Source organism: Coturnix japonica, chromosome 17, assembly GCF_001577835.2.
Source record: "Coturnix japonica isolate 7356 chromosome 17, Coturnix japonica 2.1, whole genome shotgun sequence".
Classification (NCBI taxonomy): domain Eukaryota; kingdom Metazoa; phylum Chordata; class Aves; order Galliformes; family Phasianidae; genus Coturnix; species Coturnix japonica.
In genome coordinates, this window is record NC_029532.1 from 893501 (window position 1) to 907945 (window position 14445).

The following is a 14445-nucleotide window of genomic DNA, read 5'->3' on the forward strand; positions in this document are numbered from 1 at the left end:
GGATGTATTTTATCTCAAGATTTGAAGCAGCCACACCGCTAAGGACAGGCACCGATTCTAACTATTAACTGCATCTTGATTGAATTCAATACAGTGGTTGTAAAACCTTGGTAATAACCACAGTTGTGATATTTGATCTAAGCTACAAATCCACGCTCAGTTTGTGGCGAGGCCTTGTTGGAGGCCTCTCTGTGTTACACTTCATATTATCTAGGGATGAATTCAAGTATTCTGCTTCTGGCTGACCTTCTGCTCACAGCGTGGTGCTGGCACGAGACATCAGCTCCAAGCGGCTCCTTCCACAGCCAGGGAGCTCCTGGAGGCAGCTCTGCTGTTCCTGGAAGTCGGGAGCAGCCTGGAGCCAGATCCTGCAGCTCAGTGTGAGCAGCAGCTCCTTGTGCCAGCAGGACATTGCACCCCCACAGAGCAACGAGCAGACAGAACCAACATCATCCTCAGGCCGACAAGAAACCGCTTCCCCCGCAGTGATTAAAATCAGACAGCGCAGAAACACACAGTGAAGCACTCGCTTTTAATAACTCAGTGAAAGGAACAGTCCCAAGTTACAGCTGCAGGACGAGTCCATCCCAGCCTTATACAGCCCGGCCCAGCGGAGCAATGCTGGCTCTATCGCCCGTAATTGTTGGCTCTATCATCGCACGTAGTTGTTGGCTCTATCATCGCACGTAGTTCTTTGGGAACAGCTGGAAGAGCTTCCCCTCCTGTGTGGGCTCGTAGCCGTATTTATGCAGCGCATTGTGGTCGTACGTCCCGTCCTTCACGTCCCTCTCGATCCTCGGTGCCACCAGCTCATCAAAGATCCTCCTGGCGGTCAGTGCCGGTTCGGTGCCGGCCGGAGCTCGGTACGACACGTACGGCTTCAGCTTGAACCCCGCCAGGTCCGGTACGACGAACTGCGGCACCATCTGTTTGATGAGGATGAACTTCCCGTTGCGGGTCAGCACTCCCATCTTCTTGGCTCCGCGGCCTTTGTTGTAGGAGCGAGGGCCCCGTTTGCTGGTGAACGGCGCCATGCGGTCGGCGCCCCGCACTAGGCCGCGGCCCAACTCGGTGAGCAGCCCCATAGGAACGGATGGATGGACGGAGCGGCGGCACTAGGCCCGAGCCACCCAACACCGCCTGCTCCCATTGGCGTAAAGCACATTAACCAATCGGCAGCGCCTATCTTACGAAGCAGCGTGCGCCAATCAGCAACGAGGAAGCGGGACAGTGGGCGGGGCTTGTGGCGGGGGGCGGCGGAGCGACCTTCGTCCCGGCTGCGGGGCTGACCTTTGACCTCCCGTGGGTGAGGGCAGCGGGTCGGGCCGGGTTCGGTGTCGGTTCGGGGCTGTCCGGGCTCAGCCGGGCCCACAGGGCTCAGCACAGCCCGGTTGGACCGGCGGGTCTGTGTAGGGACTGACCCGGTACCGGTGGGCCGCGGGGCGGGGCGGGAGCGGCTGTCAGAGCGGCTGTGGAACGGGAGGAGGAGATGGGAGCACAGCGCTGATAGAGCTACAGCACTGAGGGACCGACAGACCGGCCGACCGACAGACCGACTGACAGACAGACAGACTGACCGACTGCCAGCTCCACACAGCGCGGTACCAGCCCGTGTCCCTCTTGTCTCTAAACTCCCTCATTTCTCCCCTTTTTATTTCATTTCCCCCCCTTTTTTCCCTCCTGCTGCAGCTCCAGCCATGGAAGAGGAAGGAAACAGCACCGGCTTGGAGGTATGAAGTGATTTGATGCTATTTTATGTGTGTTCGTTTCTCTTTTAGCATTTCCAGAACCTAAAAGCTCACATATCTGCTGTGGGTGCTGTGCAGCCCCCAGCCCATCTCCCTCAGTCTTATAGTTCTCTCTCAGTGTTGTGTGATCTGGGACATCCAGCTCAGCTCAGCTGTCCTGCTCCTGTCCCCTCGCAGCCCCAGCAGGGCACTATGAGGGGCACTATGAGGAGCTGGAGCATCCTTGGCTCCATGCAGCACTGCCCAGCAACAGCTGGAACATCGGTGCTCTGTCAGCAGCTTTTCTTTCTCTTAAAGCCAAAACGCAGCATCAGGTCAGATGCTACAAAGACAATTCACTCTGTCCCAGCTGAAAGCAGGACAGAGCCTAATTTGATAACTCTTGAGTAACATCTTCAGACACTGCTTTTATTTTCCAGAGCATTCCCTGATAAGCGTTTAGTCCTTCCAAAAATGCCAAGATTGTTCCCACTTTTTGCGTGTATTTACTTATTTTTACTGCAAACCGTTCACGTGGTGCTTCATGTTTTGATGTGTCAGCAGAATGGCACATTTTGCTTCAGTGGTACAATGTTAACCTGAGGATGGAAGGCTCATGGAGCCCTTCAGCCATTGCATGTAACCTTTAAGACACATATTGCTTTTCTTAGTAATGTCAGACAAGGCCCACAGCAGGAAGTGCTTTTCTTAGAACTCGAGGCTGCATCCAGCGTAGTGAGAAGCGAATAAAAGATGTTCTGTGAAAATTCAGCTTTTGGGGTCAAAGCCGCAGCGTGTGGTCAGCTGTATTTGTGAACCACAAGGAAGTCTGGATCCTGAGGAACACTCATGTCAGCTCTGTGCCAATCCCCACCTGGCACCCCTCCCTGTGTGGGGTATGGCTCACTGTTTACCTTTGATTGCAGTGGGGAGTTTTGGAGTACGTGCCTGGGTTTCTTGTTCTGTGCTTGGTAATCCGGATGGGTGTAAATGTTATTTCAGTAGCTGCGTGTTTTTGTTACCAGCCACAGTTTTGTTAAGAAAACGGGAGTCAAATATTAGAAAACACAGACAGTATTCCTGCCAATACATACTCTTAGCCTATGGTTTTGTCTTTCTCCAATGAACTGTGGGCCTTCGCAGGGTTGCTCAGTGTGTGTTTTGTTTCTATGAGTTGGATCAGGGTTTGGCCAGAGCACCTGAAGCCCTGGAATACAGGTGCTGGGTGTGACCCTCCCTCTGTGCAGCCCTGCTGCTCTGCTGTGTTCATAACCCCACCATTGGCCTGTGCTGCCTGATTGTGGACAGCTGCAGACACATGCAGGTGTCCCTGTGGCTGCCAGCCCTTTGCTGACTTTCCCTGCCTTTATTTGGGTGCTGCCAGTGCTTGAAGAGATTCCCTGCAGAACTCTGACCCATGTTGGGATGGGGATGTTCAGGCTGGTCTTGGTACCAAACCTTCCAAAAGCGTCTCTATTCTCTTTGGAGTTCTGGATTTTGTCTTCCTCTTACAGCCTTCCTGCTGAGAAGATAGATTAATAGGTTGTGTTAAAGCAACCTAAGCAAATACACTCAGCTTTGCATATGCTGACTGGTCAGGCTGGACTCTGCTTGCCCCGTGAACCTGGAATGAACTTCTATGAGAGAGACTGGTTTGGTGACTCTGTGGGCGCTTCCATTTTTCTTTAGGATACAAAGCTAAATGAAGAGGTCATCTGGATTTGGAACTGAGAGCAAAAACTGGTTCTAGAACTTAAGGTTCAAGTAAGGCTTGAGGCTTACGTGGTGACGTGTCTGTTCTTGTACTCATTTGGTTTCCTACTTCTTTCTTATATTTGGGTTGCTTATTTTTTTTCCCCACACTCCAAATTTTGAGCTGGCATTTCTACAACTTGCAGTTTTTTGCCCAGAACAGCAGCAGTCAGAACAGGTTCCAGGGCTGCACACCTGAGATGGAGCTTTTCCCCATGTGCATAACTTTGTGTTGAATTTCATCTGCAATTAATCTGGTTTATTTTCTTAGTCTCATAACATTTACATTCAGCTCTTGTCCTTATTGCTCTGAGTAACGTAAAGCAATAACAGAAGTCAACGCCTCCCTGTCTGACCTTGTGTTAGGGTTGTTTAGGAATCTATAGTGCTGTCACCAGATGGAACTCCAGCAGAAAGGGGTCAGGAGTGAAGATGTTGTGTTTTCAAAGTGGATGATAATTGGAAGAAAGACATTGGAAAACAAATGGTGTTGTGTATGCCAGGCCAGGCATGGGTGTCTGTATGGAGGCTTCTTGCCAGCTGTGGGAAACTAATTTCACCTTTCTTTTTGTGCCAGGCCATGCCAGCAAGTGGAATTCTTCAGTTTGTAGAAGACAGGATACAGAGTACTATGGTAATGTACAGCTTTAATCACATGGATGAAACTGTGTGTTGAGTGGTGTGTACCTGTGTTACCTGTTGGTAAGCTTCAGGTACTCTATTAAGTCACAAAGTCTGAGTAAACTGAGAGGAGTTCCTGCTTCTTTGCTGTTGCTGCGGATGAGGCAAGAACCAATTTCTGTTGTTTAATTCCATTCATATTTAGTTTTCAATTCATAGTTAGTGGGGGGGAAGGAGGAAGAAGTGCTGAATATTTTGCACCTGAGCTGATAAACTTGACCCTGATGTAATTAAATTTAAGCTTCTCACATGTGTGATGCTTTAGTTAAAACCGAAGTATTCACGAATACGTTTGGTGTTCAGACAGCTGAGTTAAGTGTTGTTCAGCCCTCCAGAAATTAAGAATAGCTTTCAACTATGGAACTTACAGCTTTCTTTTCCTATGAATTCCTCTCACAGCTGACTGGAATCGCCATTGGAGCTGCAGTTGCGCTGTTCCTGATAGGAATTGTTGTGTTTTTTGTTTACAGAAGAGTGAAACGATCCAGTAAGTACTCAACTACTTCTCCATAGAGCTGCTCTTATGGAGTTCTTTTCCCAGTCTGTGCTCGTGTCTGGGATTGCCCCAACCCAGGTGCAGTACCTTGCACTTGGCCTTGTTGAACCTCATTAGGTTCATGTGGGCCCACTTTTCCAGCCTGTCCAGATCAATTGGATGGCATTCCTTTTTTCTATCATATAAACTGCAGCACACAATTTGGTGTAATTTGTAAATGTGCTGAGGCACTGAGGTGGTTTCTCACATCAAGCTCCTTGTTTTAGGACAACCTCAACCACAGGTTCCTCAATACAGATTTCGCAAGCGAGACAAAGTGATGTTCTATGGGCGGAAGATCATGAGAAAGGTGAGAATGTTTGGAACAGTGGGAGGGAAGGAGCACTGCCTCAAGTGGGGCAGCCTGCCTGAGCACAGCTGTGTGCTCACACCAAGACTTTGTGGAGATGAATTCAAATATTTGGGCTCAGTAATTGATCACAGTGCTGTTATTTTTTGGTTGTTCTTGGGTTGTACTTCATAAATTCTTAATTTAATAATCTAGTGTATGGGAAATTGGTAATCACAGCCTGAACCTCTGATTAATCAGCTGAGGCAAGTGTTGGGTCAGCTGTGGGAGCACAGATGAGAGTAATTCAGCTGTGCTCCTGGAAGGAGTGGAGCTTGACTCCACCTCTTCTAGACCTCATTTAAGGGCTGACCACCACTAAGGCAGCATCTCTTAGAGATTGCTCCCAGATGGAGTTTGCTTCAGCATTTCCCAGCAAAGACATTCATATTGGTGAGTTTTTCCTCCTAAATAACCTTTTGAATATCTGTTACCATCTTTGTATCATTCCACCTTACATCTTTATATTCTGTAACACAGGTATTTACATACAGCATAAAAACTCCCTAGAATTGCATGTGGTAAAATCTTTTTTTGTTTGGTTGGGTTTTTAAACTTTTCCTTTTTGTCTCCTAAAAGAGATGTAGTGTATCAGTGTTGTAAACTGATACTTTCAGCTGAAAACTGAATGTGTTTTTGGTAAAAATCTGGGCTTTTGTGTCAATAATAAGAACAAAAAAAAAGGATGAGGGCAATGTCTCTAAACTATCTGAGTATAGATTTTTTTTTTTTGTTGTTCTTTTGGTGGGAGAAATAGTAATGCTTGACCTTGCAGTTGTTGCAATTCTCCATAAGGTGGCACTTAGTTACAGTGAAAAGTGAGTTGAAAGGCTGGCTGCATAGGAGTTCTGCATAGCCTACCATAGTAGTACTGGAGCTTTCAATGTTATTTCTCTGCCTCATATTAAGTGTTTCTGAGTGAGAGATGTTATTATTATATATATTATATGCATATATGTATATATATATATAATAATATATATTATTATATATTATATGTTGTTATTTCTTCCTAGGTTTCGACTATTCCAAACTCTCTGGTTGGGAACACTGTGCCTCGCCAGAGGATGAGGAAAAGGGCCAAAGTTTTGAATTTGGCTAAAAGGTATGTGGACTTCGGGGAAGGGGAGAGTTCACATTGAGCACTATCTCTAGTTTTGCTAAGAAAGAGCAGTTGGGGAGTGGAATACTATGGTTTTATCTCTTTGATAATGCGCAACAGTGCAGTGTGTGTTGGTGTCAGTATACAGCTGGCTGCTGAGACAGATAGGATGCCATCCTGAACTTTCATTGTTTTCCTTTGTAGGATTCTGCGTATTAAGAAAGAATGTCCAACTCTGCAGCCAAAAGAGCCACCTCCTTCTCTGCTAGAGGCAGACCTGACAGAATTTGACGTGAAGAATTCTCATTTGCCATCGGAAGTCCTATACATGCTTAAAAACGTTAGGTAATGTTAATTGGAAATGTAGGTTTGGATTTTGCTTTCTATGGCTATTCAAGCGATATGAGTGTTTTCAACCACATGTAAAGCTTTAAATTTTATCACTGTATGGTCAGAGTGAATAAGCACAAAAAGATGGCTTGGAAAGGAGGCAGTGAGTCAGTTTAGTGCTTAAATTTGGAGATATGATAAAGCTTTGTTAACTTGAGCCAATTTGCTGGTGCATTCTTACAAATTCCTTTAGACAAGTCCCAGACAAGTACTTTGTGCAGGCCTGGGCCCACCAGCACAAGAAAGATGCAGAACTCTTAGAGCTGGTCCAGAGAAGGGCTGGAGCACCTCTCCTATGAGGAAAGGTTGAGGGGACTGGGCTTGCTATGTAGAAAAGGGAGGAAAAAGCTGATATTTACTTGTCTTTCCTGCAGGGTTCTTGGTCACTTTGAGAAGCCTCTGTTTCTGGAATTGTGCAAGCACATGTTTTTTGTGCAGCTGCATGAAGGAGAATACATCTTCCGTCCTGGGCAGCAGGATGACAGCATCTATGTTGTGCAAGATGGAAAGTTGGAAGTTTGCATTCAAGAAAGTGTAAGAATGAACTGAGCCATTGTTCTATGTGTTAGTATAGCATATGTTGGCATGAATCATTAAGCATTGGTAAAGTGACATTTGAAGCATAGTGATTTAGAAAAGGGCTGTGATATGTATAAATGTCAGTGTTTTGAGCTGTGGTCCTGCACAGCTTCCATAGAGCATGTTTAGCTCACTCTCCTGAGTTATCCTCACATGCTCTAGTTGCATAGTTACTGCAGCAGACTGAAGTGCAAGACTGAATTGGGATATTGTTGAAAAAAAATGGCTTTAAATTTCCTTTATCACCTCTATCTGTTATAATGGTGGTTTAAAACTAGGGTGCTGTGGTTTAGCACCAGAGCAGAGAGAAGGCTCACATTCAGGTTCTAATGGGGGACAGTGTCTGTTAGAGCTGTTTAAGCTATGTAGGAGAATGACAGCAAGTTAAGCTTTCTGTAAAGCTCCATATGTGTCGTACACACCTGTGAGCCTATAGTAATCTATTCTACTCTTACAGGATGGCACAGAAGTGATTGTTAAGGAAGTGCTGGCAGGAGACAGTGTCCACAGCCTTCTCAGCATCCTAGATGTCATCACGGTAAGTCCTTGCACGTGCCAGTTTTCTCCACTGCTGCTTTGTGTTGCTGAACCTGCTGTAGGGGGGAAGTCAGCTTTGAAAGGGTCAGAATGATGAATGTGTCTTCAGTCCTTTTTCTCCTTTCGGGATATCACTGACTGTTTCTCAGCAGCTTTTCATGTAAACAATTACTTGTTTGCTGCTGGAAAAACTGAGAAGGAGTTTGATTTGTTCAAGGTTGAAAGGGAGTCAGGGGAGGGAGCAGGGCAGAGCCCAGAATTCCTAGCTTTTATGCAGTTTGATTTATCACTTACTGAATTTATCTGCTCTAAAGAAAACAAATCTGACAGCTGTTATTATTGTAATTAGACTGTGAAGCTGGTTGATGGATTTAATTTTTTCCTAATATGTTAATGTTGCTGGTGACCATCTGAAGGTTGTGCTCTTTGGCATGCAGCGAGATGAGCTAAGTGCTGGCTGCTCCTATTTATTGCACAAATTACTGGTGTGGGTTTTGTTTCAGGTGCAGTTACAGCTATGGGTTTTCTGAATTGTCACTGTATCTTATTTCAGAATGCCTGAACTGAAGGTGGTGGATTCATCATGTTCAATAACACAGAAGCACTCGAGTGCTTATTTGGAAGGTGTTGATAGCTAAGATGGAGAGAATTTAATAAACAAATTGTTCATATTATTAGTGATAGGATGAGGGGAAGTGGTTATAAACTGAAAGAGGGTAGATCTAGAGCAGATATCAGGAAGAAATTCTTTACTGTGAGAGTGGTGAGACACTGGAGCAGGTTGCCCTGTGAGGCTGTGGATGCCCCCTCCTGGCAGCACTCAAGGCTGGGCTGGGAGCAGCCTGGTCTGGTGGGAGACGTCCCTGCCTGTAGCAGGGGGTTGGAAATGGATGATCTTTAAGGTCCCTTCCATCCAAACCATTCTATGATTTGACCTTTTATCCTGTTTCTTTTTATTTTTATTTGACCCTTGGTTGTCATCTGGATTCAGCAACTACTTTAGCTTGGATTTTGTCACCTGCAACGTTGAATTACTCTACAACTCTTAGAACCAGGTAGATGTAAATAGCTATCAGCTTAGAGAACAAAAAGTTCTCTGTTTTAAAAAAAAAAGAAAAACCCAAACAACCCAAACCCTAACTTACTGTGGATTATACCTTACAGTCACACAGGGAGGCTGCAAGGAATGTGAAGCTGTGCAATTTAAATGCAGTATTCTCCATGGGGCTGGTTACATTATATTGTAGAGAACTGACAATTGCAGGAACCATTTCCTCTTTCCACTCTCTGACAGCTTTTAGCACATCCCAGCCCTATTAGATGTGGTGCTTGGCTCTCTCAAAAGCAGGCTGCTCTCACACAGGGTTCTGGAAAAGGAACAATTATATGCTGAAAATCGGTTGGGGTGGGCTGTTCTTTGGAGGAAAGGGCTGCTGCATCATTATCTGTTATTATCCTTAGGCTGCTTTTCTCAACTGCTGTCAGCACTGCTCCAGGAGGGAAACAAAAGCCTTCTCTGGGTGGAGTGTGGACCATATCATTGTGGTACACTGTGCTTACTTTGCCCTTTTAGTAACTGTTATGGAACATTATTATACTTCACAAACAAGGGGGAATGGTTTTAAACTGAGACGGGGAGCTTTAGATTGGATCTTAGGAAGAAGTTTTTCACCCAGAGGGTGGTGACGCACTGTTCACAGGTTGCCCAAGGAGGCTGTGGATGCCCCATCCCTGCAGGCATTCAAGGCCAGGCTGGATGTGGCTCTGGGCAGCCTGGGCTGCTGGTTGGTGACCCTGCACATAGCAGGGGGTTGGAGCTGGATGAGCACTGTGGGCCTTTTCAACCCGGGCCACTCAATGATTCATGCTCACCCTTTGTCCAACAACTGAAGATTGAAGAGGTGCCTTTAGTTTTTCCCTGTCTGTTTGGCAGAGTGCGGTAGAAAATGCAGTTAGCGAAGAATCTCTATTTAAAATCAAAATTTATATGGATGGATGGATGTTGTATGTGTATTTCTTTTACATTTAGTGTAAGAGAAATTCCAAAGGATGGCGTTGTTTAGGAGCTGAGCTCTGTAGAAGAGGGGTGTTACGTTTATTTTGGGTGTAGAAAAAGCCAGAAATGTCACTTGCTAATGTCTTTATTTTAAGCAGAAGGAACTGAGAGGAGCTGGGAGAAACCTTGTAGCTCTACGCTGTAGATCAAAGAGATATTTAAAACTGCAAATCCCTCCAGAACTTAAAAATCAAATCTATTAATACCATCCCAAGACTTTATAAAAAGGTCAGCTGAAGTTGGTGTAATTAAGAAATTGGTTCCAATTAATTTAATTTAATTTTAGAATCTGCTTCTTGGTTGCTTCCAGACCAGCAAGGCAGAGCTGTGGTGTTATTTGCTGCAGTGGTTGCTGTCCTACAGAATGTGCATAGAAGCTGCTTGGCTTTGTAGTGTGGAATATTTCATACATACGTATATATTTACTTTAGAACACAAGTCCACCTGTTTTGTTTTGGGTTTTTTTGGCTATATTCTGTTCTGTACTTCACAAAGTTTGAAGCCTGGCTTTGCCTGCGATAAAACTGTAACAGACTTGACAGGTAGACAAGCCAGATCTCCTTAACCTGATACACCTCCTTGTAGCTCTTATTTCCTCTCCCTTGATGTAGCGCTGGTGAAAATGCCTGTGTGAATTCACCTGACCATGTTGCCCTCATTACACCAACTGGAGGGCACAGGGTACCAGGTCAGGGCTTTTTGTGCTCAGGTGATGTCTCTCAGGACGTGCAATATCAAAAGAGAAATTTGGCAAACAATTGGGAAGAAATGGGGCAAGGAATGAGTGGGATTTAACTTCTGGCTCTGCAACTTTCTATTAGGGTCACCCAGCTTCGTACAAAACAGTCTCAGCGCGGGCAGCCACTCCATCCAATATACTGCGACTGCCAGCAAGTGCCTTTCAAGATGTCTTCCAGAAGTATCCTGAAACTCTTGTTAGAGTGGTGCAGGTAAGCTGTGCTGCTAAGCAGAATTAAATCCCAGCCAAACAAAATTGAAACGAAACTCCATACTCTAATTTTTGTTGCTGGTGTTTACAGGAAAAAATGAGAAGTGTTATTTGGTGTTTGTAAGACTTTTCTGTTTTGTTACTTCACTGTTTCTGTCAAGTGACTGTTAAGCCTTTGGTAAATTGCTTTAATCTTAATTTGCCTTAATTTGTCATCTTCTAACAAGGAATTTCAGCTCTTACTGTTTAGGGGACAGTCTGGTTTGTTTGAAAGTGCGTTCAAGTACTCTGATGCTCTTGACTGTATCTAAATGCAAGAATGGGTGTGGGAGAATACTGAAACCATTCCTACTGCCTTTGACTTCTCATTTCTAGATCATCATGGTGAGGCTGCAGAGGGTGACATTCCTTGCCTTGCACAACTACCTTGGGCTGACTACTGAGCTCTTCAATTGTGTAAGTTTGGGGTACGTTGCTGTTATTACGCAGCCTGTCAGTGATCTGGCATAGAGAGGTTTTGCTTGTTTCAGAAGATGATAAAGTGAATATTGCATGTTACTTTAATCATGGCAATACTTGAGAGGGAAGGTAACCAGCCTGTAATATGTATCCTGTGCTGGTGCTTAGGGATGGATGTGTAGGGAGGTAAAACTTTGTGAAGGGGTATTTTTTGGAGGCTGAAACAAGGTTGATCATGTATCTGATTTTTTTTTTTGGCTTTAACAATGGAATACCAAACTGATATCCATTATCCTAACCCACAGGGGACACTTTATCTACCTGAGATTGTCTAGGCTGTGTTCCTTGTATTTCGTTAGCTACGTTACATTGTACTGTTAACTACATGAACAGATCGCAGTGACTGGAAATTGAATAGGTTCTTCTGCTCCTCTGATGGAGAACTGTGTTCTTCCCAATGCTTCTTCCATCCAGAAGCTCTATCTAGTTAATTGGAGTATTGCTTTTGCTGTAGTAAGCTTTTGGGATATATGGGATAGTGACTTTAGTAAAAGGGAGTTGTGAATGTAGCTTAAAAGCTACTTTAAAAGGAATGTCTGAAGTAGGAAAGGCTAAAGTGTATCCTTAATGTACTTGTGCAGTCCATTTAGTAAGATAGTATTTTCTGCAGGGCTGTCTTGCAAGTGGAAGCAGTGGGCTGGGTGTTAATGTTTGCATTTTCACCTTGCTTTTTGCAGCAGAACCGAGCCATCCCACTGGTCTCTGTGGCAAGTGTCACATCTGGAGGAAGTTCAAGTAAAACAATAAAAAGACAAGTGTCCAGTGTATCAGAGGATGATAGAGAGAAGGTTGAGAAAGCTGGGGAAGCATCGGAAATGGGTAATGTTTCTGGAAATGGGCAATTAGTCTTTGTGCTGCTCTCTGCTGTTGTGCTGTTTGTCAGAGGTTTTATATTTGATCAAAGTAGTTAGGCATTGTCTGAACTGATTAACTTCAGGTTTAAAGTCTTTGGATAAACCTTAGATTTAATAAGAGATTATTAATGTGCTGTCAAGGATACTGGGGGTGGAAGGAAGAAATAAAAAGTGGCATCTAATGTTGGCCCCATAGGAGAAGTTGCAAAAATTCCGTACTGGAGGTAATAGCGGAGCAGGCTTTTGTGTAGCAGTGTTGATGTGGAAGCTTAACTTAGGAAAGCAGCGTGTGTTGAATTTGTCTGCCCAGATTCAGAGGAAAAATAATTAAAAACAAAAAAGCTGGTTTAAACATAATGTCCAAAAATGGTGTTTTAGAATGTATTGAATCTATATGTTAGATTTTGGTAGTGGTTTTTGAGAGGTTCTTGCTCTCAGTGAGACTTATTTCATTAGGGACTCCCTTGTATTCGTGTAACTTTTGTTTCTAAACTGCAGATATGTTGAAGATTTCTGGTACAGAAAATACTGAGCATGTTTTCAGGAGAAGCCTTTCTTCGCCCCCCTCCACAGAGACTTCTGGTAAGTGCTGCTTGGCTACATTCTGGGAAATAAGATTAGGCTCATTATATGAAATACGTGCTCTTTAGATCACAGACTTAGATAATCTTGTTTATGTTAAATAATCATCTCACAGTAGCTCTGCTTCCTCACTTTCTCAAAGCTAAGGTCAGACATTAATTCTCTGAACTGACAAATGGACTTGTATCTAGGAGAGCGTTCCCTTGCCATCTCTATTAGCAGCCATTTGGCTACTGAGGGCCCTGCAAATGAAGAGCTTTTATTCATTGATTTTTCCCAAAACCAAGTAATCTGCTGTATCTGCTATCATCTTTCAAGCAAAAGATGACATACGGCTCTTGCTTGGCTCATTGTCCCAAGGAGCACATAACGTGACTTTATTGCTTTTAGGGGAATGTTTGCAGAGTGGGTAATAAAGGTGATTTATCATTGAATGCACTGTTGAGGCATTTATGATGCTCTGCTGTTTTGATTCCAGTGTTTGTTTCAGTGAACCTCAGCTGTCTGTCCTGCAGATGCCTTCCTCTGAGCCAGCTGCTTAGCTTGGCTGATGTGTTGTTCTTCAGAACTAAAACCCTGACATGCAGCTGTGTCACATAGTACAGATACTCCTGAATAGTTGCATGTGGAAAGGTGATTAACCCATGAGAAAGAGCTCTGTTAGCTTGGGAGTAGAATCACGCTGCCTCTAGCTGCTGAATGCTAGTGGGAAGAAAGTTGTTTACAGCTACAGAACAGTTTCTCCCAAACCAGTGTCCTTGCCTTCTGTAACACTGTTTATTCTGAAATGTGATGCTTTATTGCCCCCGGGTTAGGAAAGGCAGGTAGCTGTGAGTACTCAGAAGGAAAGAGACAGCTGAAGTGCTGCCAAGGAAGATGTCAGTTACCATTGTTTTTGCAGTGACTTCCATACCAGCAGTGTGTAGGATACCAGTGAGCATGTGTTCATCAAACAGGATTGCTTTCCGCTCTCGAGTTTCCCACTGCCTTCTGTTCTTTTGAGTCAACAGTTCTAGTTAAAGCTTGTTCTGCTATATCCTAACTCCCATTTGAGCAACAAGACAGTTTAATTAATTGCTGTGTGGGAAGCTTGTATCTGTGACTGGGATTAAAGGCTCCTACTTTGAATAGAAATCTCGTAGACGTTCTTTCACTCTTAGAATCCCTCTTTTTTTTTCTTTTCTTTGATTTTGATTATGCAAAGCAAGTAGTGGTTGATGGTCTTCATCCTACATACCCCTCATCAGATCATTTAGGTTTAAGCTGGTTGGTGTGTATTTAGATTTAAAACACACTTGATATATGGGGTCTTACTAATTATGCTGACACTGACTTGCTGGGCAGTCAGATTAGTCTATATGGAGTTCCATGCTGCTTCTGTCCCAGCACTTCTTGCTTACAATAACTGGGGGACTTCAGTGTTGCCATGTAGATCTCTACTGTGTATGACATTCAGTTCCTAGTGGAATGAGCACTTTTCCTGGTTATGTGGTATGTAAGTTTTGCTGATGGTAATTTTTGGGTCAGTTTGGTGGGGTTTTTTGTTCTTTTGTTTTGTTGGGAGGGTATCCTGCTTAAGGTAATTAATCAGAAGTGCTTTCCAGTTATGTTTGTGTTATTGAACATCCCAGGCTAGTACTTAGAAAGTGCTTGGAGCTGCCAAGGAGCTAATGCAATTAAATGTGTTAAACATTAGCAGGTAAAGATCAGAAGTTTTGAGTGACTGCCAATGTACTCATGAAGTGAGACCTGCAAGACAAGTCCTAATGTGTCTCTGAGAATGCGAGGTGCACTGAGAATCTGGACCAGCTGTAGAAAAGATCTCAAATAACT

At 44.2% G+C, this 14445-nt stretch overlaps 2 protein-coding genes across 5 annotated transcripts in view; one reads left to right on the forward strand and one right to left on the reverse strand.

Moving 5' to 3' along the window:
- Positions 1-513: 513 nt before the first annotated feature.
- MRPL41 (mitochondrial ribosomal protein L41) lies at positions 514-1164 on the reverse strand. The gene has a single exon (XM_015878655.2). The coding sequence runs from the start codon at positions 1083-1085 to the stop codon at positions 678-680; it is 408 nt and encodes a 135-aa protein (XP_015734141.1). The 5' UTR covers positions 1086-1164; the 3' UTR covers positions 514-677.
- Positions 1165-1230: 66 nt separating this feature from the next.
- PNPLA7 (patatin like phospholipase domain containing 7) overlaps positions 1231-14445 on the forward strand; it is a 76173-nt gene continuing 62958 nt past the window's right edge. Inside the window, exons 1-13 of one of the 4 annotated variants that reach the window (XM_015878607.2) lie at positions 1231-1306; positions 1690-1730; positions 4057-4113; positions 4560-4647; positions 4923-5005; positions 6061-6149; positions 6351-6491; positions 6911-7070; positions 7573-7653; positions 10530-10658; positions 11033-11113; positions 11854-11995; positions 12529-12612. In XM_015878607.2, the coding sequence (XP_015734093.1) occupies positions 1698-1730; positions 4057-4113; positions 4560-4647; positions 4923-5005; positions 6061-6149; positions 6351-6491; positions 6911-7070; positions 7573-7653; positions 10530-10658; positions 11033-11113; positions 11854-11995; positions 12529-12612 (1168 nt within the window). In that variant the 5' untranslated portion in view covers positions 1231-1306; positions 1690-1697. Of the gene's footprint in view, positions 1602-1689; positions 1731-4056; positions 4114-4559; positions 4648-4922; positions 5006-6060; positions 6150-6350; positions 6492-6910; positions 7071-7572; positions 7654-10529; positions 10659-11032; positions 11114-11853; positions 11996-12528; positions 12613-14445 lie in introns of all 4 variants that reach the window. The other 3 variants (XM_015878606.2, XM_015878611.2, XM_015878608.2) reach the window with 3 other exon arrangements.

Bases quoted from the DNA above. Each gene is read 5' to 3' on its own strand.
- MRPL41 (XM_015878655.2), bottom strand. From the start codon at position 1,085: ATGGGGCTGCTCACCGAGTTGGGCCGCGGCCTAGTGCGGGGCGCCGAC.